Raw genomic sequence first — 27928 nt, forward strand, 5'->3', positions numbered from 1 at the left:
ATAGCAATTATATTCAAAATAATTAAGTATATAACAACATTTTAAAAAAATTGCAAATATAGCAAAATATGTGCAAATCTATTAACGATAGGAGTGTATCACTGACAGACCATATAGCAAATATTGGTCTATTATTGATAAACCATAAGAGTCTATCAACGATAGAGATCTAAATCTATCATGGATAGACTTTGCTATATTAGCAATTTTTTAAAAATATTGTTACATACTTGATAATTATTTTAAAAATTGTTATCCATTATAATTACCCTAAACCTCATAGAATAATTAACTGTTTACAATCTTTAATATCCTTTTTTTATTCCAATTTGATCATCAATATTGATATGACAGAACTCATCAATTTATAACAGAGGTTGTCAAATATAGTAAAAAACATAGAATGCATTCCAAACACTCTTTTACACCGGCAAATATATATATATATATATATATATATATATATATATATATATATATATATATTTGTTGGGTATATGGAAACTATTGTAATCACATGAAGAATAATTCTCTCTCAATTTTGTTTAGAAAAGAACGATTTCTCGAAGCCTTTGTGCTAAATTTACACCCTTTAATTCCATTATCAAACTAGAAATACAAAATGGGAATTTAAAATATTTTGAACTCAAACAATTTGAAACCAAAGGTATATAGTTTCTTATCATATATAGTATTTGGAGTCGATGACTTTTTTGAAATTGTTTAATATAAAACAACTGCACACATAACATTTTATCAAAACTCAACATTCATCTATCATCAAGTATGCATAATCCGCTTCTTTCAACCCATTGGTTTACAACATGTTTTCCTTTCTTTGTCTCTAATCACTCTATTGAGTAAGTTTTTAGAATGTGATTTTTTTTTTTCATGGTATCGGGTTTAGCTGGTAATCTAATGTAATATATTATAAACATTATAATTGGACTACAATAGCATGATGAAGTGGCAAATAATAATGAAAAGATAGAAAGATACCTAAATTTAATTTTATTTTCCATGCTCATCCTTAATAATTTCTTTAATATACATTATCAGGGATGAACATGATAGATCGAAAAACTAACCAAACCAAAGTCCATCAGTCGATCGGTGTTGGTTCAGAAAAGTTCCAAATCGAAAAATTTCAAAAATTATTTCTTAGTGTCAAATCTACCAACCGACCAGATTTACTCATAATAGTCAAAGTTGATTTGAACATTTACTAAACCAACCATAATCAGTTTGGTCGAAAATCGACTTTGACCGACCGATGATCACCTCAATTATGATCAATAATATGGAAATAAAATTTCAATTACGACGACTCAACTCTCCTCGTACAAGGAAGTATATGAAGAAAGATGATGATGATTAAAATTAAAGTAGGAGCACACCCAAAATCAATTATGGGTGGAGGATGGATTATGGGTTGTAGGTTAAGCAGCAGCCTCAAAGCTGTATTTGGTTTATGCGATTCTCAAGTGGCTAACCATAAACGTAAACAAATGAATGATTGGGTTACATTATTCTTATTATTATTATTATTATTAATGTCCACAAAATCTCAGCCGTCTGATGCTCAATTCCATCAAACACATAATAATGTTGATTGATTGAGATGGCAATAATCAAATGATTTCATTGTGATATATGATTGGTGCCACATGGAAAGAGAGAATCTTGTGGGCCCTTCTCTTATCCATATCAAACTCGATCCAAACAACAAACCCCATATGTATATTATTTTTCATTTCCATTATTCACTCCCCAACAGAATTCCTTTTTTCTATTTTTTCTTTCAATTTAATTACACAATCCTTTAGCTTTCCAAGTTTTTAGTTAACATTCCACGATTTTTTTTTTTATTTTAATTGATTACACAATGTTTTGTTTTGATGATGTGTTTATGTTTAGATTGGTGGCACTCGTAACAACATCAAAACTAAGATAATTATTAGTTGGCATATACGTACTCAAATGTAAGATTTAAACTTTTTCCTTTATATTTTATATTTATTGGATCTTGAAAATTATTGTTGTAGCATTTTATTTAATTAAGTGTTAAACGGAAAGACAAATAGACAAAGATATAATTGATAGTGAACATCTTTAAATATATATACAAAATGTAGCAAAATTTCATATCTATCACTAATAGATATTAATAAACTTCTATCAGTATCACTGGTAGACAATAATAAATTAAAACTGTTTATCAATGATAGATCTAAAATTAATTTTTTGTCATTAATTACAATAGTATATTCTTCGTTGTAATCAAAATCTATAATTGACAAACTAATAGAACTAATTAATGTTAGTTGTTGTGTATGTAGGACATGAAAGTATAAGCATAAAAGAGAGTGGGTGGATCAAAACAGATCGATAGAAAACACAAGATATAGAATTTGATAGAGCGAACAAACAAATTATATTCCAAAGCGATCGATATTATACTTAGTTGCAATTTATTCTCTTATGTTACCTTTGGTAATAACGTCCTATCAAGTTCAATCAAATATTCACGTTCACCGTCTACCTTAGAGTTAAAAATTCGAGATTAGGGTAATATTTAAATAAAATATTTTGGTGGAATGAAAACTTTAAAAAAATTGTTAGACATAATAATGATTATGATATTACTTTTTGTAATTAAATTAAAATGGAATAGATGAGGAGGGCAAATGGGGTAATAAAGGCATAATTAAAAAAAAGGGGAAAAGAATAAGAAAGAAGAGAAAACAAAAGGGATGTGTGGTTTTGGATATTTTAATGGGAAAAGGTTTTGGCAGTTTATGAAGATGTGAAGTTGCTATCAGATTCCCTTTACCACTTTACAGTTTTATATTATTATGCTCTCACTCAACTCTATTATGTCTTCCTTTCTTCACCCAATCCAAATCCAATCCTATAATATTTACTTTCCCTATCTTATTTTCTTTTCTTTCTAGACATAAAATAAATATAATTAATTAACATTTTCAACATAATTAATATATGTTCAATTACTTCTTAATATGAGTCTCCTTATTACCAAATATTACTGCTTCAACTATTAAATTTGTTATCCAATTGTATTGCCACAAAATCTACCCATTCCCCTTCTACTTAATTAATCTATCATATTTGATAAACTATTTACAAGATATAACGAATTTACGAACTTTCATATTCTATCAATATTATTGATAATAGAAGTTTATTAGTTTATTAGAATATAAAATTCGTAAATATTTTAATTTATTTTATTACATCTCAATATATATATATATATACATATACAACAATAAAGGTTTTTAAATGAGAGATTCGTGTATAAATTTATATTCCCAAAATTTGTATAAACTAAGAACAATAATTGGTTGATGATAAGATTTGATAAATAAATAAGGGTAATTAAAAAGAATTATGGGTCAGAAATTTGTCAGGTTTTCTTTTTACCACTTAAAACAGAGTGGAGAATAAAGGAATGTGGGATAATTAAGTAAATTAATTAAGTCATCTCTTGGGTATTAGTGAAACAACCCATGTGACTTTGAGTTTAGGGTTTACATAAATTCACATGACAATAATTACAATTTAATTAATTATGGCTATACTATTTCATATAAATCACTTATCATTATATTATATATTATCTAATTAAACAATTAATAAATTAGATTTTAATTAGCCCTTTACATTATTCAATACTCTATTCTATTCTATATATTCCTATATGTTCATAATTTTACTTCTTCTTAAACTTGCAATCCAGTTACTTACAACTTACCTCATTATGCATGCTTTATTGTATATATGTGTGCCATTGTCGAATTATTGGTTGACCACAGTTTGGTGCTAAGTTTGAGACCAATGAGTCCATTGTTCGATTTCTTTTGTGTTTTCTTTTTCTCAACCAAAAAATATATACATATATATTCTTCTTCTTCTTCTTCTTCTTCTTCCCTTTTTTGTATACTTAATAAAAAGTTTATTAATTCACAAGTCGAGCAAGAAGCTAATAAAAAGTAAATTAAAATTTATAACTAAAAAGGTTAGATAAAGAATGCTCTATAATTTAATTAGTAAACAATAACTCAAAATTCAAGAACTAAAATACTAAAATCCAAAGCAAAAACATTATATATATTGGATGCTTTTCAAAAATTATAATTTATGTTGCTGAGCTTTTCAAAAATTATAATTTATGTTGCTGACTCTAAATCATTGGATACATTATTGAGAGAAATGATAGTTTAAACAATCTTTTATAACGAATAAACTATTGTATTGTTCCAAGTTTAATACATACATACGTATACATATAAAAGAAAAGAATTAGAAGAAAAAACTATCGTAAAATTTTCAGTGTCAATCCAAAATGCTTGGGAAGAATGCATGAAGTTAAACAAATGCTTTTTGTACGTTAAAACTTTCAGTTTGGTAGTAATTTATATAATTCTTACCCTTTCAAATTGGGCAGCAATTTAATATTGAAACTTTAATTATTTATTTTTTCGACAATTCCTAATCGTTAAAATTTAATTCAGAATATGATTACTAAAATTGAGAGAGTGAATCGTTATCAATTTAGAAATACATAAATAAATGAAATTTGAAACTTAATTTAAGTGAAATTTCAAAAATAAAAAGTTGTTTTCTTATTGAAAAGGAAAAAGATTGTAAAAATTAGGAGTAATAGATTGGTGATAGGTAGAAGTTGGTCAAATAATTGAATGGGGTGGCTCCATTATTATATGTTGGTTGTGGTTTGAGGAAGAAATAAAGCAAAGAGTGAGAGAGAGAGAGAGAGTTTGGGGGTTAGGGATAAGTCACATGGGAGAAGAGCCGAAATTGGAGACCATATTTAAATTAAAACCCTAAAACTCTAACACAAACACACACACACACACACAATCGAAAATCTCTCCAATTGCCTTTCAATTGTCCCTTTCTTCCCCCCATGTGTTTCTTCTCCTCTCCCCACGACACCTTCACATGTTTACTCTTCTCTCCACCCCCCCATACACCAAATAATATAATTCCAAATTCCTCTCTCTATACCTACAAAAACCATCCCATTCCCCCATTCATTTTTCCATTTCTCTCTCTCTCTCTCTCTCTCTCTCTTCTTATCCCAAACATTATTGTTCCATACCTTTCGCCAACCCTACTCCCTCATCTCTTTGTTCTCTTCTATATATATATAGATACACAAACACATATACGTAGTCCAATGGTACCCCCTCCCTCTCTCTTTTCTCTTCTCCTGAATCTTTGTTCCTTGGTTAAGGGGTCGTCGTCCTCCTCCTTTAGTTTTTAATACAGATTTGACAAGTAAATGATTGTACAATGATCTTGAATAAAAAAATCATTAGTGGTACCCTTAAAGTCATTCGGTTATCACCTGTGGATAATAATATTTATAATTAGATATTGAAAAAAGATTAATTTCAATCATTTTGATTAGAAATATCTATATACAAATTAATGCATGGTTACAATTAAAATATAATAATGGTTTGAATTGAAATGTTTAAGATATATTAAGATAAAAATTAAAATAAAATGAACTAAGAATTTGAAAAATCGAAATCGATAATATTTTTTAAAATTAATAATTAAATATACGGCGACATTTTTAATAACAAGGGTAGATACAGTAAGTTAATGTTTTAAAATTGTACATCATCTAAGTGTATGCATGAATTTTGAGTCCAACTTTTACTGAAATAATAATGATGATAATGTCAGGGGAGCAACAATAAAGAAGTATGGAATTTAGTAAAACACATAAAAGGAAAATGCATAGGGATTGGGGAGAATGAATAAAATAAATAATGTCCACTTGAGCCATGTGCTACCTTCAATGGAAACAATAAATGTATATATATATATATATATATATATATATATAACATCTATCTATAGCATACATAGAGTTTAGAGTTTAGTGTTGAGAGAAGGGTTGTAGCTAGCTAAGCCATTAACTTACTTATAAAGATATATATGTGATGATTGATGTGAAACATACCATATGCTTTTAGGCCCATCCATAGAATGATAATTAGAATATATGTTTGATGGAAAGAGATCCATTATTAATAATACAAGTGTATGTATGTATATATATATATATATATATATATATATATGCAAAAATTAAACATGGTTCATTGAATATTGTCACACACACACACACAAAACCCCATATCCCACACAACATTTCTTTTTGTCATTATTGATAGCCACCAAAACATGCATAAAACATAGTTCATACAAAGACACATAAGTACCATATTGACTTATACATTTTGTAGCAACATTCAATTTCTTAGTAATGGGTTTTGGTATGTCCGAGAGAATTAATCCGCTTTTATGTCTAAAAAGTATCTCTTTTTCTTAAAAGTATTATTTTTTAGAACGACGTAAAGAGTGCTAAAATGAATTTAATGCTGAAAGCCCTTAAATTACATCCTTTTTAGGAAATTACTCGTAGTTATTCTTTATCTAAGTAATTAGTTAAGGAATAATTTTAAGAGTGTAAAACCGAACATTTTTTTTAGGGTAAATCTATATGCTTGTAAAAAAAATACAACTTTTTTTCTTTAATTAAAAACATTTGAGTAGAAAAAATTGCTTATATTGTAAGAACTTGATGAAAAGCCCTAAATGATGTAATACTTTTTGGCTCTAATATTATTTCATTGAAAGTATCATAGGTGTGGATAGAAGCACTTTTTTTAATGTAACATATAGTTATGTAACTTAACTTTTAGAATTGATCATAAACCAATAACATCAAAATTAATCTAAAAGTTTACTGAAACTAAACAATTGTTAGATAACAGTCGCTTAACATTCACGTATCATTCATGATAATAAATTCAACACCATAAACCATCATAAAGATCATATTGGATTTAGGTACAAATTATGTACATCAACAAATTTTACGCGTATTTAATTAATTAATTAATATTTTTTACTCGTTTATAATTTCCTCGATCATCGAATTAGAGGTTAAATCCACGGTATTTGAGGTTGTTGTTCAAATGTTTTTTTTTTCCTATGAAAGACAATTACTATAGACAACTCTCTTGTACATTAAAAGAATTATATAGACAACTATATATAATAAAAAATTAGAATTAATACAAAAAGTAATAATAAATAATTGTTATTAAAGTTAAAGATGGAGAGATTGTGATGTAATGTACACATAAATTCTAACATTATTGGTGTAGAACAATTATGGGACTCATACATAGCCATTTTCACATGGAAGTTGCAGCACAATCATATGGCCTCCATTTTTTCTCCCTTCATTTATTTGTCTTTATCTATACCTCATTGTAGCCTTAGGCTAATTCAGATTCTATTTCTATGTTCAATAAATTATTAATTAATGATCAAATAGTTTTCATCTCTAAGGAAAATAAATAAAGAAATAAACAGCTTTCATTCTGATCTGTCACAAATATAAGTAAAGAAAATTAAAATTCCTTGAACAATATGTATGGAGGTTGCAATTATTATATATTGTAATTTGTAGAGAGATTAGATTACATAATAATTATTGCATTTAAGAGACATAATATAATTCAGCTGAAGAACACACACATGTCTTGTTGTGAAACATCATACTCTGTCCCAAACTTTTGAGAGAGATCACAGAGATGCTTTCCAACAACTTTTGATGAAGAGAAGAAAAATCTCCAATGATTTAGCAAGCTGTTTCATTAATCATAATTATACTTTCTTTTATTCTAATTTTATTCCTTTTAAGAATTTGAAAATTCAAATTCGACTTTTTTAGGGTTTTTTTTTTTCTTTTCTTCAGTCAAGCTATGATTGAGAATAACCAATTAGATTGGGTGACCCTCTCACATGCAATTGATTCTTACCCAAGAAATAATGATAATAATAACAACATTTTGAAAGAGCGAGAGGAAAAAAAAACTTAAGTCACGACTTATTATTATAGAGTTGTTTGGAAGACTTGTTATTATGGTCGGCGTCGGAGTCGGAGTGTATGTCAAACCGAAGATGGAACGAAAATGAGATCGTAGAACATCAAAAAGTGGATAAAAAGATTGAATTGAAAATTATAAGAATGAAATGAGTAATCCAAATACCAATTTTGATTGCATTATGGATATCCAAACACTTAGCACGTTCTATTTTCAAAATATAAGTCATTAATTGTTGATTTGTGCTCAAATGTGTGATGAAATTAAGTAATCAGATAGAGAATTAATTTGTTTTTCTTTTACAAAATGTCTTCAGTGAATGGTAATTGGGCAATGTAATTTGTTTCTTCTTACAAAAGTTATAGCAACTCTATTGACAAATAAATAGGCACTTCCAAAATGGACGTTGCCGTCCACCGTTGGCAACGTAACCGCTGTGACTGACCACCAGCAACCGTCACCGACCACCGAATTTTGTATTAGTTGGATAGCACTGCCACCTACCGTCGGACAACAAATCACTGCAGAGCTTCACCATCAGTTCCGACGACCATCCACAAATCTTTAAGTTGTCGATCTGTAATATTGAAATGTACATATCAAAGCACTTTGCGTGTAGTGTAGACCAAACCGAACAGACTTCCGTATTGAAACTCTTCACCATATTTACCCAATGTCATATGTAAGTGATTTAGTTCTCAACAGTTATATTTTCAAAAAATTACATCTCTTGGAAGCATATTTTCATTTTCTAATATATTAAAATGAACCAAAATATTTATAAAATATAACATAATTTTGAGATTTTATTAATAATAGACTTCTATAAGTAACTATTAACACATTGATGCAATTGATATAAGTCTATCAATGTTTATTATTGTCGAAAGAATATGAAATTTTGTTACATTTTAGGGATATTTTTATCAATTTTATCTTTTAGAATGGTTTTTCTTTTTAAAACACTTTTTCTTCACAAGCACTTCATAAGTTAATCGTGCCTATTGCAGGTGCAGCAACTACCATAAGGAGGACATCTTGTATCGCAGGGACTCACTATAATTGAATAAGACCCATGAATGATTGTAATAACTACTTTTGAAGTATGATTGTAGTCGTAATTAATTACATTCTCAAACTTCTAATAATAAAAACTGAGTTCTCAAACTTATACCATGATTCAAACTACTCCCTAAGCTTACAATAATTCTAGAAATTGAAAGCCCAAATGATAAAAACTAAAATATCATCTTATACAATTGTTACAATTTCTAGAATTATATAAGTTTGATAGTTCAATTTAATTATTGAAATAAGATTGAAAGATTGAATTAATCTTACCAATTACTCAACTATCGAGACTGTAAAGACTCAACCATTAATAACGTTTTAAAAAAACTAGTATGGAAAGCTACTTCACTCTACTGGATGAGTCGGATCCCATTTGATAAGATAGATAACGAGGTTACTATGAATAATTCATATAAAAGACGTGAAATCATTCATATAAAAGACGTTGTGAAATGACTTAGGAAATTAATAGTTCAAATATTTAGGGATCATTTGGGACGACAATTATGCAAGACTATAATAATCACCTCTAACTAATATAAATACTATTTTAAAATTTTAAAATTCTCAATTAGCTACTTTAAATACTATTTCAAAACTTCTGACTTACTATCATGCTTACTATTTACTACCGTTTTTATTATTTGACATTCATCATTTTTCTTATTCTTTATTACGGTGTTTTCTATTTCCTTCTCAAAGTAAAAGAATCTTACACCAAAAACACAAACTATTATAACTCAACAATAATAGCCTAATTATAATAAGTTACTTATTACCCAACACACCATTAGATTTCAAATCCAATCCCCAAACAAAACTTGGATAAATCGATGTCCTATCCTTTAGCATAATGTAATAGGAGCCTCGTGCTCAAGTGTCACTCACTCAACCCAATCACCACCACTTCGAGTATTCGGTAGATGATAACCACATATAGCATATCTTTGATGCAACCTAAACGATCAAATATGGGCTATTTGGCTATAATAGAGAGTAAGGACAAGTTTGGCGAAAGGAACGATAAATGAAGAGAACAAAGCCTGTTGTCTAGAGTTACAATACCATCAAGATTATGATGAGTGTTATAAGTGTCAAAAAGTGAGTAATCGAAGATAGAATGAAAATTGAAAATGAGATTGTAAAACTAGTCTGAATCCAAACAAAATAAATTTTGTATTACAAAACCAGACCCAAAATACTCAATCTAAGCATGAATTTTTAGATTACATTATATTGCAAACCATACCATCATGGAGGTCATCCCTAAAAAGTCTACTAAGATACATCCTGCTCACGTATCTATAGATTGTACTAAGTAGAAGCATGATCATAGCATTACATAATTGGATGCCTACAAATGCTTCAAACATCCTTAATTTTCACTACATGAGCTAAATGTTAAACCATCATATGTGATGATAGTCATATGACATCTCCTGACCAATTAGTTTAACCATGAATTCACCTAGAACATAGAACTTACAATACTATTGATATTAACACCAAACACAAAGCTCGAACCAACCATCCCCTTAACATGGGTGTATAAAATAAGAAATTTTGCACTCAAAATTCAAGCAGTAAATTACTAAAAACTAAACTGACTGCCTACCATTCAAGAGATAACGTTCAAACTATAAGTTCATAATTAAAAGTTCATCAACTCCAAGCTAGAATCACAGTCCTATTGCAACCTAAAATAAATACCCATCACCTACTTTTATAATATTTATAAAAAAAAAGTACATGTATTGAATTGAAGTTTACATCGTCAAAATACTTGCAAACTTCAATTCCAAGGTGGAAAAGGAGTAATAAATAGACTAGTCGAATAGTTAAGCCAGAAGTACCGAAAATTGTTAGGCGAGTCTCCTCCACATTCCATTATCAATCAAGATCAATCTGGAAGCTGCATCAAAGACAATAACGGCCAAATTGATAGATTAAAGACATACATACGTACCAAGTCAACTAAACGCAAGGCTAGATGCAAGCAGCATCTAACCGCATCAGCCTGCATTCCATGTCTAGATAGGAATGGGGAACAAAAGCATACAATGACAATAGCAGTATTAGCTCCTCACTTCCCCACTAGTCTATATACCAAAGCAGAGCAATAACTTGATTTTTGATTATGAACAAGGATTTTTATCCTACTCTCATTTGGCCTAACAAGGACGATATAACTCCTCGTTGCTGAATAATTATTTTGCAGTACTTCAGATGATGCTTCCAGCTCCATGAATCTCCCTATCCCATGTGTAAAATGATAGAACCCAATAAGCCAAAAAACTTTCATTTCCATTGTTGATCCTGGTGCTGCTTTGGAGATAAGGGTGAGGAAGCCGTGGATAGTATATATTAAATGACCCTGGAAAAGACAAGATCAGGGGGACATATCGTAGGTAGCCCTATTCTTTGTGACAATCATCTAAATAACTCTGGGAAAGACCACATTATGAATCTAGCAAAAAAGTCAGATTCCAAGAACTCAATGTGAGCTGCCCGTCCAATAATTGTGTTCAAATTCTTGCCATAAGCAGAGGTGTCAAAGTTCACATCACAACGCATGAACACTCTCTGTTCAGAGGAAGGGGCACGTATTTGGTCCAGACAATCGTTCAGCATATCAAGGAATAACTTTCCTTTTCTTGAGTTGTCTATTGAAGCTGCCTGACACAATTCAATCCGGGCAGAGTGATACGGAACATAGCCATCCTGAGATATATGCAATGAATCAATACACAACCAAAAGAGCCAAATACAGAACCGTACTAGTTCGAATTCAACCCATTAACAGGAAAATCTAGAACAATAATAAATTTGGAACGATGTTTTAAAGGGAAACCTCTTTTGATCACGCAGAGGGGAAGAGATTACATATAGACAAATAAAACAAAATTTAAATCTTTCATTTGTTCACAGTACTATCCAACTTTTATCCATTTTAGTCGGGAGCTCCTTTTGGAAAGAAGCAAGTGGCTCTACTCACATACACGGATGAAAATCAGTTTTAAAAAATAAATTAAATCAATAATAGAGCAAACTGATTTGCATTTAAAATACAATTAACCACTATTATATCAATTCCCCTTCCAGTTTTTAAATAACCGAGAATCTAAAGTGTCAGCCAGTATTTTAACGCGCCAGTTTAATTTTTAAATAACACATTCATGTTCAGAAGACACGAATATAGACATCTACAAATTGATATGCCCATGTCATCCTACTTGGCACAGAACTCTTAGCAACAAATAACCAGCTTGCATACAGTAGAGGGAAATTAACTCATAGCACATCAACATAAAAAATATGTAACAAGGATTTCTGCACTAGAAGATACCTGTGGAGATGAGAACAGGATTATGTGCTTGAAATTGTTCAACGTCTTTTGCTGAAAAAAAAAAGAGAAAACAGAGAAGTTATCGTAAACAGTATCAACAGATGCCTGGAACTTCTAACCAGGAAAGACCATAATTGCAGAAGCAATTTTATTTAACAAATATCACCATCTATGTATGTTATTCATTGGCAGGCCAGTTCATTATAACGTTTTCTTATGTTATATTTCTTAAATCACCAATTCAACCAAAAGCTTAAGTTGGTAGGTGAAGGAAAATTTAATATGATATTTGGCACTCTCCCTCACTTGTGGGCTTGAAATATCAAGAAAGACTCAACAAGTGAAAATCAATATTAAATGGGGGAGGAAATAACAATGTAGGGGCTTAAACACGTGACCTTCCTAGACCACTTGCTCTGATACCAACTTAAATCACTCATTCAACCCAAAAGCTCAAGCTAATAGGGGAAGGAAAATTTAATATAATATCTAACAATATCTAACCAGAAGTTCAAAGTTCAACACTGTTCCACTTACAACTTAAAAGATTAGAAACTCTGATCAATGCTAAATATCCATCCTCCTCAGCAAAAGTTCAAAACACAGAAGTCGAAGTTTCAAAGGTTGTACATATAGGAAGAATAAAAAATGAAAAAAGGAAGTTTTCCAAAAAAATACATTTTGTTTTTCAAAAACATAAAACAAAATCAATTACAAAACATATATGATTTTTGTTTTTAATAAACAAAAATTTAAAAATAGAATTTAGAAAACAGAAAAAACAAAAACATAAAAGTTGAAATACTTGCCAAAAGGCACCTAAACAATCTCACGATCTGAGACTGAAGTTGGAAATCACATGTAACCTTTAAAAACTAAACTATGAGTTTCATGACTTAAGACTAGAGTTGGAAATCCCATGTAATCTAACTACCGCTTTAGTAAATACTTGTTTTTTTTTTATAGAGAAGCAACAAATTTCATTGAGAAAGAGTGAAGAAATACAAAGGCATACAAAAATACAAGCCCACAAAAACAAGTCCCCTACAAAAAGTTGGCCCAACGTAAGGAAACAGGCATATTTGTTCAATCAGCCCACCACGAAGGTGTCTTTCCTCCCTGATTATGAGGTCACTTGAAACACATGGATATTCTCCTAGGGTAATTTCAAAATTCAAATAGGAAGGGATTGGGGTAATCCCTCGGGAAACAGAGGTTGTATATGTTTCATTAATGCACCTCATGTTTACCCACAAATTTCTGGTTTCTTATTCCTTCCCAACAAATATCAGCAAACAGTCCTTTGAAAATTTGTGATTCTTATGTGGCTTCCAATAAATCTACTGCAGTATTCTCTCAGTAGTGGCTGACCCTTACAGAGATTTTGAGGTACCAACAAACTTTCTCTGATCCTTCGTTTGTATGCTTTCTACAGCAAAGTGGTGGTAGAGGAGCTCTCGTCTGTTTGCACAACTATTAGGACTTTCTTTGATACCTAACTACATTGTGTATGGTTGCCAAGTAAGACCACTTCTACAATAGACAGAGATGTGAGCATTATCTGAAAACGAAATCAAGATAAGGCATCTGTAGCCTTATGTTGGAGTCTACACAGGTACCAAAATATCATAAAAGAATTTGCAAGCTACAGCTGGTGGTCCCAGTCCCTGCTAACCAACTTAAGCGTCTTTTTGTTCATTTGGAAAAGGACTTTCTGATATGGTTTCCACTGTTGCACTGCAAATGCTACTGCCATCAACTCCTATCCACAAATTGTTTTCTGCCAGGCTTGGCCGGAAAGAACTTTGCTCTTACCTGGCTGATTTGGGGTAAAGACACAAGGACCCCAAGTATCCTTGCCTCTCGTGAATCAACAGAAAGTTGTGATGTGGAAAAGCTTTGAGGGATGACCTAGTCAAAAAGGATTGTTTGAATGAAACAAAGATGTCAAGAATGAGGACATTGAGGAGGGTGATATCCTTTTCCACTCTGTAAAATCTATAGGAAAAGCTACTGTGTTCCCACAAACCCCTCTTCCTTTGCATTTATTTTCCCATCTTCCCATCTAACCCTTCTCAAGTTATGTATCAGAATATCACAGTTCTTTCTCCTGTTCTCAATTCCTTTTCTGCTGTTTCTTTGAAAACAATATTCAGAAGCTGATTTCATATTCTTGAAGTCGTGAAGTCCTTTCTAGAAGCACTAAACTCCCCAATTGAACACCTCAATCCAATCCCAATCGAACTTCCTACCACTATCCTATCCTACATCCCCATTGAAGGATACCATTGAAGGTGAAAACTAGTTGAGGAAGTATAGTCTAGCAAGTTACACTTTGCATTGTCGACCCCGATGAGAGTAGAGAGGAATGAACCCAAAGTGAAATAGAAGAACCTCTGAAGAAAGAAGTATTCGTATGAAACATAATAAGTCTAGTCACAAACAAACACTAATTACAGGATATAAGGAAAAATAAACTACAGATATACATGAATAAAGGAGCCCAACCTCAACCTTCCAAAAGAGAAAATAGGAGAGAAATCTATGAAAAAAAATCAGTACCTTACACAGCCTGTAGAAGAATGTATTTTGTAGATCCGGATCATCAGTAAAAGTCAGCTGATGAATACACTGAGTGCCCTTGAGCTTCTTCAAAAGCCACAGGCCAGAGTTAAATAACGAGTTTGAGCTGTAAAGGTAACCCAAATGTGGACCAGATATTGAAACATAGGTATAAAGATGACGATGATATGGCTCCATGATGCTTTCTGCAAATTGCAAACAACAAAATCCACATATTACTAACTTAAACTATCACTAATTAAAAAACAATAATAATAATAATAATAATAATAATAATAATAATAATAATAATAATAATAATAATGTAGTATAAACTCGAATCTTTTTTCTAAAAAAAACGGTATCTTCGTTAAGATAATCATACCAGACGAAAGCTCAAAGTACAATATTGAAACAAAGAGCAAAAGAACCTAAGGATCAGCAGGTACACTCGACATCTTGACTAGGTTGACACCCCTTAGAACTCTCATCGTATCCAACTAACAAAATGTATCTAGTACAATACATACAACGACAAACAGTATAAACTTGAATCATAAAGAGAGAATGTGACCACCTACCTGATAATGCAGTTCTTATAATAACATTTCCAATGGAGTGTCCAACAAAGCTAATTTTAATATCCTGTAAATTCCCATATCTTGATGCTTTATCCATTTTCTTTTTAACGAAAGAAATCACCTCTTGTGCCAGCCTTAGTCCCATTTCTCTGAAGTCTCCAGAAGTTTTCTCTTCATTTACTTCAGACATAAGAAATTCAATTTTGGGATCTATTAAAAGCCATTGATTCCGAACAAGCCTTAAATCAAGATGGTGACCCTACAAAGTTGTCAATCAAATGCTTAAGGACAACATACAAAACTATGCTCATAGTATATAATGAAAGCGGAAGGAAGGTGCAATAAAATTCAGGGGTAGAGGTTTCCTTAGATCAAGCTTAGCTTACAAAAATTATTTCATTATTGGATCAGGAACAAAAGAAAACTGTACGCTATTCATATAAGTAACAATTGGAAGAAGGTTTTGTAATTAGCCTTCCCCGGGAGTGGGATCTCTCTTCACCTGCCCCTAGGTCGGTGCTTACGGCTGTTATTTCATCATTGTTTCTTATCAAAAATAAATTGATAAATAAATAAAATACAGTTGAATTCATTTTGACAGTTCACACAAACTATGCAAATTTTCAAACAGCAAGTATCAGGAATTAAAAATTGTAAAAATTTCATCAAACTATCAAGGGTTTGGGATCCTGGATAAGAGGAAGAGCCTGAGAGGCTAAGGAAAAGGTGTGTTCAATGAAAATCATAAATTTAATCATAAATCCGAAGAATAATACTTGCCTGAAATCCATGCACGAAGACAACTATCTTCAAAATGCGACCACTCCTTTCTGTTACAGAGCCAGGCAGCTTGTCTACGGCTTCAGAACTTGGCCCACTGTCCTTCCCAATAGCATCTATCATGTCAAAACGCCTCAAGTATGAATTTTCACTAATTGAACGTCGAGGAGCATTCATGACACGCTCAATGATTACAATAGGGATTCGGGAAGGATCTCTAAATATATGCAGATCTTGGATACATCTATTATTTATCTGCACCAGAGCACGCTAGCTCATTCACATAAATTCCACATTTTGAGAACATAAAAGAATAAAGCATAGAATGAACAGTGGCACCCACCCTCATTTGTAAAATACTTCGACGATGAAGCTCAGCTCTCATAGCTGCAGTTTGGGCAGGCTGAAATGAGAAAAAAGAAAAGCCAAAATAATTAATGAAAAGTCTGCCTTTGTTTCACAAGAAACAAATAGTATTGAAGGAAATAAAAGAAGTCAAGAATGGGAGGTCAAAGAAAAGTTCAAATGAAATGAAAACTTTTTGCCTGGTAAACTATTAACTTCTAGTGCGAATATGAAAGAGTTCGGTAAAATGACCACTCACATCATCTGCCAACTTCCACAGACTAGAAACTCTTTTATGAACAGTGCTTCTACGGATGGCAAGGTTCGAAGGTTCCTCACTTCCACTATTAATGTAGTGATGAGGCATCTCGACTTTAGAGTAAACCATCCATATTGACCACTCAGCTCGCCTGTCCTTTGCCCATCCATCCCGTAGATATTCTAGAATCTTTGTTTTGTTAGCCCTGTGATACATCAGTGCCCGTGATTTTGTGTAGAAAAACACACATATCAAACCACAAGTCAAAGAGAAAAGAAAGAAAACTATGTGACGTGGTTTCAGTATATTGTATGTTTGCCAAACTACAGCTTCCCTATAGAAATACAAGTGTCAGTGTCATAATACAGCGGCCGGATTGTCTCAAGCAACTAGGATTTCAAATAATGATCCAAGAGTAACTCTAAAATACAAATACAAACCCAAATACAGGTCTACTTCAGATATTCAAAGGGTTGAGAGGGAGGACTCTCTGCTGCGACCCATTTGAAGTGGATAAGTCACCATAATGTCTTTATTTTATATGAAAACTTCCACTGCTATAATAATAATAGGCCAGAAATAAATGCTTGGAAATCACAAGAATTTCCAACTTGTGCATGTGTGCGAGTAAGAACCTCTCTCTCCCTCATGTTAGGCCAGGTGAAAAGGCACTTGATGGGGGAGGATCAATCAGAGCCAAGTTTGCTTCATGACTAATAGAGACCTCCTCTATTGTTGATAATTAGTGATGTAATTCAAAGTTGGATAGTTTTTTCCAAAAGAATTCTCTGCCTATAGTGGCTAGGAGAATTGGTATTTATTGATGAATTTGATGGGTAGTTACAAGCTGTTATATGGGAGTTTGTTACAAGTAGTTTGGGCAGTTGGGAGGTTAGGATAACTAATCAGTTACAGCTGATTAGTTTAGGCAAATAACAGTCTTATTAGCTATTTTATTACATCAATTAGAGAGAGTTTACAAGGGCAAGGGAGAATTTGAGAGCTCCCTACCACTCAACACCTTATTCAATAATGTATGCAAGTTTTTTTTCTTTTATATCTGTGAGTGTCCAAGCCAACTTAAGCGTACCACGACTAAGCTCACAGGACAACCCGTCTGATTCTACTACATTTTGGTGTCAAGGAAACTAGTGGGAAATTAATTCTTAGGTAGTCCGCCACCATAGATTGAACCCATGACCTCTTAGTTAGTTATTGAGACCGTGTCTTCTTTTTTAACACTAGGTCAGTCCATGATGGTTTTGCTAGTGTATGCAAGTTCTTTGGGCAATCCATAAATTCAAATCTTATTAGAATAATGCCTCTTAGAACTAGCTTAGGGATTTAAAGGCTACAAACTGAACTTTTAGTCACTGGCTAACAAATGACAGCAGTAAAACTAAAAGATTAAAATTTAGACCCACGGTTAAAGAAAAACTAACAGCCACTAGGCAATAACTTGACCCAGCAGTAAAAGACCGACAGAACAATCCACAATAAGACCAGCCTAAAGCCACCAGTTAAACCAGCAAGAAATAGTCAAAGGACCTATCATGTGTCAAGCAAACAAGCCATTACAAATAAGGACAAAGTTTTTCCTTCTGCAAAAGGAAACAGCAAACATTTTCACTTCACTGAAATAATGATAAGAGGCTAACGCTCATAGCTACAATAACCCAAAATGGGAAACGGGAGGATTATATATTACTGGAATAATGAAATAGAACAACACAACTAGACAAAAGTGAATTATAAGGAAAACATAAAAGCATTCCGGTTAAGACAAATATCCTGAATAGACTATCAAATAAAGCCTTTAGAAGGAGAACAACATCAGGAGGCCTTTAGACAAGCTAAAGCAAATTGATAGTTCCAAGGAAGAGACTTGTCATGAAAAACCATGACGTAGATGGTAAGGCTTTCACTGCATTAACCCACAAAACTTTGAATTTTGAGACCACAGTTCGACCAATCAATAAATGGAAGATATTTTCCTTAAATGAGTTAAGGAAAATCCACTGGATGTAGAGTAGTTAGACTAGTTTCCACCAAGATTGGCTTGAATACATACTGTCAAAGAATAAATGTTGCAAGGTTTCACAATCCTTCATGCAAAGAGAGCAAACAGAAGGTGATGGATAAAATGAAGGAAGCTTTCTTTGAAAAAACTCTGAATAAACTCAGTGATCTGTTACTCATTACCCAAATAAGAATGTTGATTCTTTTAGGAGCTTTCTTCATGAAATGGCTGTGGCCTGTGGGGGATTTGAAAAGAAGAAAACGCTCTATGGAGGCATATAATCGTGGCTATTTATGGCTTGAAACTTGGAAGCAAATAGGTGGTCTACTAAATTGCCAAATAGGGGAAGGTCTTTTAGACTTTGGGCTGGTATTTTGAAGCATGGGAGATTTTCATTCATTTCTCAGCTTTTATGTTGGGAGATGGGAAAAACATCAGATTTTGGAAGGATAGCGGGTGCAAGGCTTAACCCCCTTTGCAGAAATTTCCATATGTTTTTTCCTTATCTTTGAATAAGGATGTTTTTGTTGCTGATTGTTGGTGCACTGTCAGCTCCTGGAATTTGGGACTCAAAATGAATGTGTCAGACAGTGAATTTGACAATGTGGCTGCTATTTTGGAAATTCTTCACTCTTGGGCTCCGAATGGTGAGTGCGATAGTCTTAACTGAAAGCTCAATGCTTTCAGAATTTTCACTTAACTTAACCAAAAGATTTCCCACTATCGTCTTCCCCCTGGTGCGCCCATTTGGAAGGTTGAAGTCCCCAAAAAAGTTAAATTCTTCTTATGGTCCCTTGCTTATAGAAGCCATCTATGTCCTGCCTTGGCCTTAAAAGTGAGGAGACTTCGGACCACTTATTTTTGCCCTACAACATCGCAATGAAAGGCTGGTCTCTCTTGTTCATAATTTTCAACCTGGACCTTTTTCTTCCTAGTAAGATTGGTAGTTGGATGCTTGATGGGCTCAATAGCTCTTCATCCGAAGAGGAAGATCCTGTGGAGATGTGCTACTTTATCTCTTTTTGGAGCATTTGGAATGAGAGAAATAGTATACTTTTTTATGATAAATATGATTCTTTTGATTCTTTTTTAATTGTGGTTCAACACACAGCTTCTTGGTGGAGTACCAATTACATCTAACACTTTTGTAATTATTGTCTTTCTAGGATTTTAACCAATTGGAAGGCCCTTATTTGCTAGTTTTTCTTGGAGAGGGTCCCCCCATCCCTTGCCTCAGGCAGTTCTTCTTTTGTCCTCTTGAATATATTTGTTTCTTATACAAAAAAAAAAAAAAGATTCTTCCATAAGCTCAGGTTTGTGCCTTGAACTGAGCTCACTAGCCACTCAAAAGGATGAGGGCCATATGTCAAAATGCCAAGTCATTTGGCAACAAGACCTTGGATACCCAATTTTTTAAACCCTGTCCCAAGGTAATTGATCTCCTCTTCCAATGATCTCCCATTTGACCTAGTGCAACTCTTTTCCTCTTCCATCTTCCATCCCTTCCAAAAGGAAATTGTGCGTAAGCTTCTCGATGATCTTGCAACCTGACTCAAAGCTCTAAAAATGGAGAGACAATAAATAAGGATACCGCTCAGGACTAAACAGATCAAGGTAAGTCTACCGGCTTTAAAGAATGAAGAATAGGAAGAAATGTCTCTTGTTGTTCAATTGTGCATTGTAACAATAAATAACTTCAGTACCCAATTGATCTGAGATAAATATTGACTTCACATCCAAATTTCAAATGAAGGTCAGGAGTAGTAGTAACAATATGAAGAAAAGGTCGTACCTGTGGAACTTCAAAAAGGTGCTCCATAAATACAAGAGTTGATCACCCAGTGAGTGAAAACGGTGTGACATATGACTACCTGCTCTTTGGTGCAATTGATCACCACCGTTAGTCCTCTGGAAACATAAACAAATGGAAAAGAAAAAGAAATTAAAAAAAAAAAAACAAAATTTAATTTATGAGGAGAGAGAGAGAAACAAATTCAATCATATGCTGCTTGAAACAAAGCATGGACCTCGAGGCCGTTTTGTGGATTGCCTTGTCCTGCCGCTTCACCCTTTACATTATCCCTTTTCGAAGGAATCAAAACATCAACATACTTGGTATCATCCATTCCAGATATAAAATCAGTAAAATCAACGGTTTGGTCAATAGCTTTGCTAAGATTTTGAAACTCCTCAAGTAGAATATCACGAGCAGTCAATAATGCTTTAATAAGTGTGACATCTTTCTCATCCCGTGATGCTCCTACCTGGATCAATACCAAAGCAAACAGTCAGCATCTGAAAACCACAGACAAAAACATCGTTTTAAATATGAAGAGAACATAAGCATGTAATTATAGTATATGTATCTATAAGTAAACAGTCCTTTATTGTCGTTTTACTTAAAAGTCATGTAGGTTCATATACTATATAAATCGGTGTATGAAATTGAGTTCTTCTCCTATATTTTGTCTCACATTAAGATGGTATCAATTCCTAAGGTAATTAGGATTCTGTGAACAATTTGGGGACAGGAAAACTATCTTAAGGTGCTAATTTTTTGTTACCGTCCAAGCGAAAAGGAAGCCAGCCCACCAAGTACCACAAGTGCACAACCGCAGAATTCAACCAGCTTAGCAGCCATGTGTAGCCCCAAATGTGGAGGGAAGTCACCACCTCCTATCCCACACACTGCCATAACAAGAATCTTCTCCACACACTGTAGTTTGCTGTTTCTTGATATTTATTATTTTCAATCCATCGATGTGCTTATTTTGGTCAGAATGGGCTCAAGTTTGAAGTTGTTCCAGAAAAAATTTAGGTTCATTCCAAAATCTAATCCTATCTTATTTTCCAAAGCTTGTTTGGTCATTTGATTCTGAGTTCTTAATACACTGGACAAATTGATAAGAGATTTTTCGGAAAGGTGACAAGGAGAAAGGTGTTGGTGATCCTGTTAACGAGAAAACCACTTCTCTTCCAGCAACGATCGGAGGTTTGGGATAGAAGATGTTGCAACTAAAAACCGTGCTTTCTCAGCTAAATAGGGTTGGAGATGTGTTATGGAGAGAGGTTATTGCTTCTATGTACAGATGGAATGAGAAATTTTGCTGGCTTTTTACAAATGGTTCTCGTTTGCTTAAAGACCCTTGGCTCCAAATCATGAAAAAAATTCTTCTCTTTGAGGAACGGTTCAAAAATAGAAACAGTCGAGGAGATAGAACATGCTTTTGGAAGAACTAATGGTCGATGGATTACATGGAGTTCCCTGGACTGTTTAGAATTGCATTTGACGAAGACTCCATGGTTAGTCAATGTCAGTAAGATTCTCAGCTTGATTGGGATCTGAAATTTAGAATCACTAATTTTGAGGTTGAAGAGTCGGCTGCTCTCAGAAGCAAACTACACAACTCTAGACCTAATAGCGGGAAGATTTGAAAGTGTGGTAGCTTGAAAATGATGGCTCTTTTTAGTCAAATTTTTCCACCCTAAGCTTATTGTGAAGCCGGAAGCTTTGAAATTCTTGCTAGACCTAATAGTGGGGAAGATTTGAAAGAGTGGCTGCTTCAAAATGATGGCTCTTTTTAGTCAAATCTTTCCACCCTAAGCTTATTGTGAACCTGGAAACTTTGGAATTCTTGTGGGTTACTCTTTTGAGAGGTTGAATACTTGTTGCAGAGTCCAAAGAATTCTTTGAAACTCCACCATTTCTCCCAATTGGTGTGTTCTTTGAAAAAGGAGTGAGGAATAGTTGATGTGTATCTTCTATTGTAGTTGGGACTGGTTGTTTAGTTTGTTCAATATTTAGTGGAGTTGACCTAACAAAGCTTCGGAAGCCCTCCCTTAACTCATTGAAGGCCCTCAACTCCAAAGCTCAGTTGAAAATACTTTGGTTCAATGAGGGTTTTGCCCTCCAACGGATACTTTGGTTAGAGGGGAAAAATATCCAGAATCTGCTTCGGGTGTCTTTTGGGATTTGGTTTTGCTTTTTTCTTCTACTCAGTCTTCCTCTTTTTTCTTCTTCTTTTTCTTTTTTTTTTTCATTTTTTTTTCCTTTTGTAGTTGTAGCCTAATTCGGATCTACAGCAATTGGACCTCTTTATTGTAATCTGAGTGTGCAGGGATATCTCATCTCCTCGTCTCGTACTTCTCTCTTATAATAATGGAAGTTGGGTTTCTTATAAAATAGTAAACAAATAAAGTCTTTTTTAATCTCATACCAGTAATCCATTAACTCGTAGTCTTTTCCCCCACGTATTTCCACTGTTTTGTCATTGATAACCCCCTTTAATAAGATGAAACTTTTCATTGAATAGATGAAGAAACTAAAAGAGACTAATGTAAGATACAAACTCAACAAGGGAATGGAAATTCCCATCTAAAAATTTCTCAATGGAGAAAGTAATAGAATTTATTGTGTGAGAAAAGTCATATGTTAGTCTGATTTGAATCGTACAACTGTTTTGTATAACAAGGAAAGATAATATGGTGATTGCAAGTCTAAAATTAAGATTGCCGTAAAATGAATTTAAGATTTATAACAGTAACAACTACGATCTTTCTTGCAAATGCAAGGAAATTCTAAAGCTTACACTGTGAAAGTGATAGAACGCATAATGTGAAGCAAATAATGGTAGTTAATGACCAAATAACTACAAGTACATCATTCATCTTCTAGAAGAACTAATGAAGAACGTGTGTTGTGATCATGAAAAATAAAAGGACCAAACAGAATTAAAATTTACAAAAGTGAAAGACAGGAAGAAGAATCAATGCTACACTTAACAAAATCACATTGACCTTCAGTCAAGGGTAAGGATAACAAGCGTTGGAAAATCAATTGTATACCTGATTTTGTGGATCAAAATGTCTCGCAGCAAGATTTTCCTTGTGTAGTTCACTATAATAAATTATTAAACTAGGTTAGTTGACTTGTTCAATAGTTGAACCCATCTAATATTAAGACTCTCTACCCACCCAAAAATATACAACAATAGAACTGCACATGCACCAATACAAGACCTAAAGAGATAACAAGAATGAGGCACCATTTTTACATATGGTTGAAAATTGTCAAGATCATATTACAAACCTGGATCTTTTTCCTGGAGTGTAAGAACGTAGTAAGCAAATGTGAATGCTTACATCAACGAGCACTGCGTGGAATGCATCAAAATGTACTGGACAGTACGAATGTAATCCTAGTAGAGCTTTAGAAGGAATTCGAAATTCATGTACTGCAGCAGGAGAAGCATCCAAAGAAGCCTGCAATTCTGGTCTGTATGGTGCACAACAATCATTACAGGTATCCGAATTTTAATTATAGAACTCTTGTAATGCAAGATAACAAAAAATGGCTTTGTGATTTGACCTCAACTAGTTGAGCAAGCGCCAAATCATGCATTTATGTCAACTCACCCAGCCTCCAATATTGGAGCATACATGAGCTCAAACTTCAAAATAACGGCAGAAGTGGATGGAGCCTGCAAAACATTTGGTTCATGTCAAATATGTTCTCTTCTAACCACAAAAGAAAAGTGATGTAGATCTAAAATGATACAGCATCGAATTTATTAAATGGCTGTTACTATTCCTCATAACAATATAGTTTAAATCTAATACCCAAGAACACTTTAGTTTGGCTATTGTATCTGTATTCGTGTCCAATAATTGGCTGTATTTGTGTCTACTCTACAACCAGCGTTGGACACTTGGACAGTCTAACACTTGTTATACACCTATTGAACACTTGTTAATACAATAAATGTGTTCGACACTAGTTGTACAAAGTCAAAGCAAGTCCCACGTTTGTTAGATTTACATAGTGTTACCAAAGCAACAGACATACAAAAGTTTAAAAAAAATTGAAATGAAGTACATCAAAATAATTTTTTCAGCACATAAATGCATAAATTCATTGACTTTAGTTTCATTATTGTACAAAGATTGTATAAATTTTAATGAACATGTCTTTGTTGTGTCCCTGTCCTAGACTTCAAAAAGATGACATATTGTCAAATCCATGTCATGATGTACCCTTATCCTGTATTTGTATTCGTATTTCTTAGATAACAGCAATTTCCAACAGATGAATTCTAGCTAAATCTTAAACACAGTGTATACTATTCAACTTATTTTTCTCTGGGAAAATTTTCTGTTGCCATTGTCATTGTCGTTGTGTATAGTTCACAAGATAAGTTGATTCTTTCAAGAAAATTTTACCCTAGAAATTTAGTCTAAGAACCAAAGCCAATAGGAAACCAAAATTGATGACAAGACCCTTAGTTGCCAAGGGAAAGGCAAGATCTGCTTCCTAAACACAGAATTTTATTCGTCTTTGATTAAATATATCAAGTTTTTACAACAAAAAAAAACTTCAAATATAGTAATTTCACGGAAAGAAGATAGAATAATAGATTTCATATTAAAAGGTTAGCATACACTAATGAGGGAAGGGGTGTAGAGAGAAATTCTTACCTCGTACTTCACAAGGGGGAAATTGAATGAGATCATTATTGACAGAAGTATATCCTGCCTTGCATACTTGATCTTGAAAGGCTGTGTAGAGAAACTGTTGTCTGTATCGTCAATCTTCCATACTCCATAACTATTACCGGATCCCAGATCTGGAGCTGCATCACAAGCAAATTAGATAACATATTGAACACCAATAAGAAATTGTTAGAAAAGCATAATCATAAAATGTCGTTACTACATAGTCAAAGGTCTCAAACCAGTCCTCAGTGAGCTAGGTTAATTTAACTTGTCCACTTACTTCATGATCACTCAGTTTTTACTGCTATAAAGCACAACAGTCTCCCATGCATCATTGATGTTAAAAAAATGCAAAGATCCCCCAAAGATCAAAATGAAAAGTTGTCTTTTAAACTTCAAGGATTTTGCATTCCTTGCCCACCAATTCTGTCTGTCCAACTAGACAGTGCAAATAAATCACGATCCCAATTATTTAACTGGACAGTTTTTTTTTTCTGAGGAAAAAAAAATTATTTATAACATAATACCATAATAGAAGGAAACTTAAAGTGTTCCAGGGTTCCCTCTCAAAAGAGAATCGTAAACTTTAAGTGTTCCAGGGTTCACTCTCAAAAGAGAATCGTAAACTTTTGCATAAATAAGAACTGTAAGAGTGTCAAATCTCATTCTAAAGAAGGTGAACGAGATTCAGTCACTTAGCCTAGTGTACAACTGAAATGAGATAGGTTAAATCACATATTTGATGTCTATAATTTTAGCTTTTAATAGAAATGTTAGGTAGGCAAGCATGTCCATTAGCAGAAAGCTAATAAACCAATCACTTAGGAAGTTAGCGAAAATACCTTCATACTGAACAACTCTAGCTGGTGTTCCAACGGATGTATACTCGCTGTCTTCCCATCTCATGGTAAGTTTAATTTGATACCATCTAAATGAAGAAACGGTCAGTAATAAGTAGCTGCTACTTAAATGTAGCCAGCGATAAGTATAAGAAGTCATTGCAGAATAAAAATGCACCAACCCCTGCTGGAAAAGGTCGAGATTGTGAAACCTATGAATGTAAATGGCAATTTCCTGTACAGTGTCCAACATAGCCACCGGCTTGACTTTGGCCAGACGTGGCTTTGCATCAGGTGGCTTCTTCACCGACCGCACTTGATAATTTAGACCAATGAACCACCCTAGATTATGGAACATGCGTGGCTCACCAATGCAACGTTCGTATCCCTCTTCATCAAGTGCTATACGTGATCAAATCCAACCCTCCCACATTGTCCTAGCTTCCTGTCACTCCGCCTATAACAATAAATCCCCTGTTCACTTCACAGTCCTCTCTTCAGAATTGAAAACCTTTGGTAAAATGAGGAATAAGTTGTAGTTATAAGCTACGTAGCAGCCACCGATTTTCCAAATTCTAGTTCAGTCAGAGCTATGGGATCATCAACAACCAGATAAAGATGTAGACAGGAATCGAGACCTTAGTTTATTAGGCGAGAAAAGGTTCAGATCCTCGGATCTATCGCCAGATCGCACAGCAATCAAGGACTGAGTGAATGAGGATACGTGCCGAGGATGCTCGAAAGCCTCCGCGGTCTTCCGTCGGTGGGCGGCGGTTAGGAAGGAGGAGGAGGCGGCGGAAGAGCGGAGGGAAAAGTGGAGAGGAGGAGGAGGAAGAGATCCGAAGTAGGAGGGTCTAGGGAGGAGGAATGTCGGTCAAAGTGGGGAGAAATGGTTGGAAGTGAAAACGACGCCGCGTGGATGGAAATTGGATTGGCCTGCAGCTGGGCCGCATTGAGCCTGAGCCTGAGGAGGCTCTCATTATTGTTTTGTTTTGAGTGAGAATTTTGTCATCGTTGGTGGGCCATTTGTCTCGCACCAACTGCGCTTCGTCCGTGACTCCAGCCGCAAATCTTGAACACGGCAGATTAGTTTTTAAATTTTAGAAATTTCCAACCTTTAACCGAGCTTTAACGTTTTTTTTATATGTAATTCAGATGAACTTTTATTACTATTCATAAGTGCTTATCAATAGATAAAATTTAAAAAATTTTATATTTTATAAATAGTTTGTCAAATTTATTAATTTTAATAATTCTTTTATATAAAACAAATACAAATATAAATAAGTGTTTTAAATTTTTATTAATATAATAAAATATTATTGTTTATCGATAACTAATGATATAGGTTAAAATTTTGCTATGTTTTTAACTATTCTACCTCATTTTATTATATTTAAAATTATTACAATGAATATTATGTAAAAATTACAACTCATGACTTTCGACTATAAATTTTAAAATTTAATCGTCTCTTTCCATTTGAGACACGTTCAACAGAAAAAATATATATATATATATATATAGCATAAGGCTATGTTTAAAATCTAAATCATGCATGGGGTCACATTATTTGAAAAGTTCAAACCTCAAAACCTACCATATAGGTACACTATTGGCATAATATATTAAGTCAATCACTTTATCATTTCTTTTTTTGCATTGTCCCCAACTA

At 33.3% G+C, this 27928-nt stretch overlaps 1 protein-coding gene across 2 annotated transcripts; it reads right to left on the reverse strand.

Annotated features, from left to right (window-relative positions):
* Positions 1-10879: 10879 nt before the first annotated feature.
* Positions 10880-27214, reverse strand: LOC103502600 (uncharacterized). Of its 2 annotated transcripts, none has more exons than XM_008466577.3 (15): positions 26436-27214; positions 26257-26342; positions 25397-25545; positions 24338-24402; positions 24012-24197; positions 23768-23819; positions 20950-21186; positions 20715-20830; positions 16903-17107; positions 16642-16701; positions 16299-16553; positions 15519-15777; positions 14938-15143; positions 12376-12426; positions 10880-11750 (listed from the first exon to the last, which is right to left on the reverse strand). In XM_008466577.3, exons 1-15 carry the CDS (start codon positions 26609-26611, stop codon positions 11460-11462), a joined length of 2394 nt encoding a protein of 797 aa, XP_008464799.2. In that variant the 5' UTR covers positions 26612-27214; the 3' UTR covers positions 10880-11459. The 2 variants fall into 2 exon arrangements, with proteins under 2 accessions (XP_008464799.2, XP_008464798.2); XM_008466576.3 differs by having other exon boundaries at positions 25397-25551.
* Positions 27215-27928: the final 714 nt, after the last annotated feature.

Source organism: Cucumis melo, chromosome 3 (assembly GCF_025177605.1).
Source record: "Cucumis melo cultivar AY chromosome 3, USDA_Cmelo_AY_1.0, whole genome shotgun sequence".
In the NCBI taxonomy this organism is placed as follows: Eukaryota; Viridiplantae; Streptophyta; class Magnoliopsida; order Cucurbitales; family Cucurbitaceae; genus Cucumis; species Cucumis melo.

Bases quoted from the DNA above. Each gene is read 5' to 3' on its own strand.
- LOC103502600 (XM_008466576.3), bottom strand. From the start codon at position 26,611: ATGTTCCATAATCTAGGGTGGTTCATTGGTCTAAATTATCAAGTGCGG. The intron at 21,187-23,767 runs GTATACAATTGA...GTATTGATCCAG, and splicing joins ATTTTGATCCACAAAATCAG to GTAGGAGCATCACGGGATGA. The intron at 11,751-12,375 runs GTATCTTCTAGT...CATATATCTCAG, and splicing joins TCCTGTTCTCATCTCCACAG to GATGGCTATGTTCCGTATCA.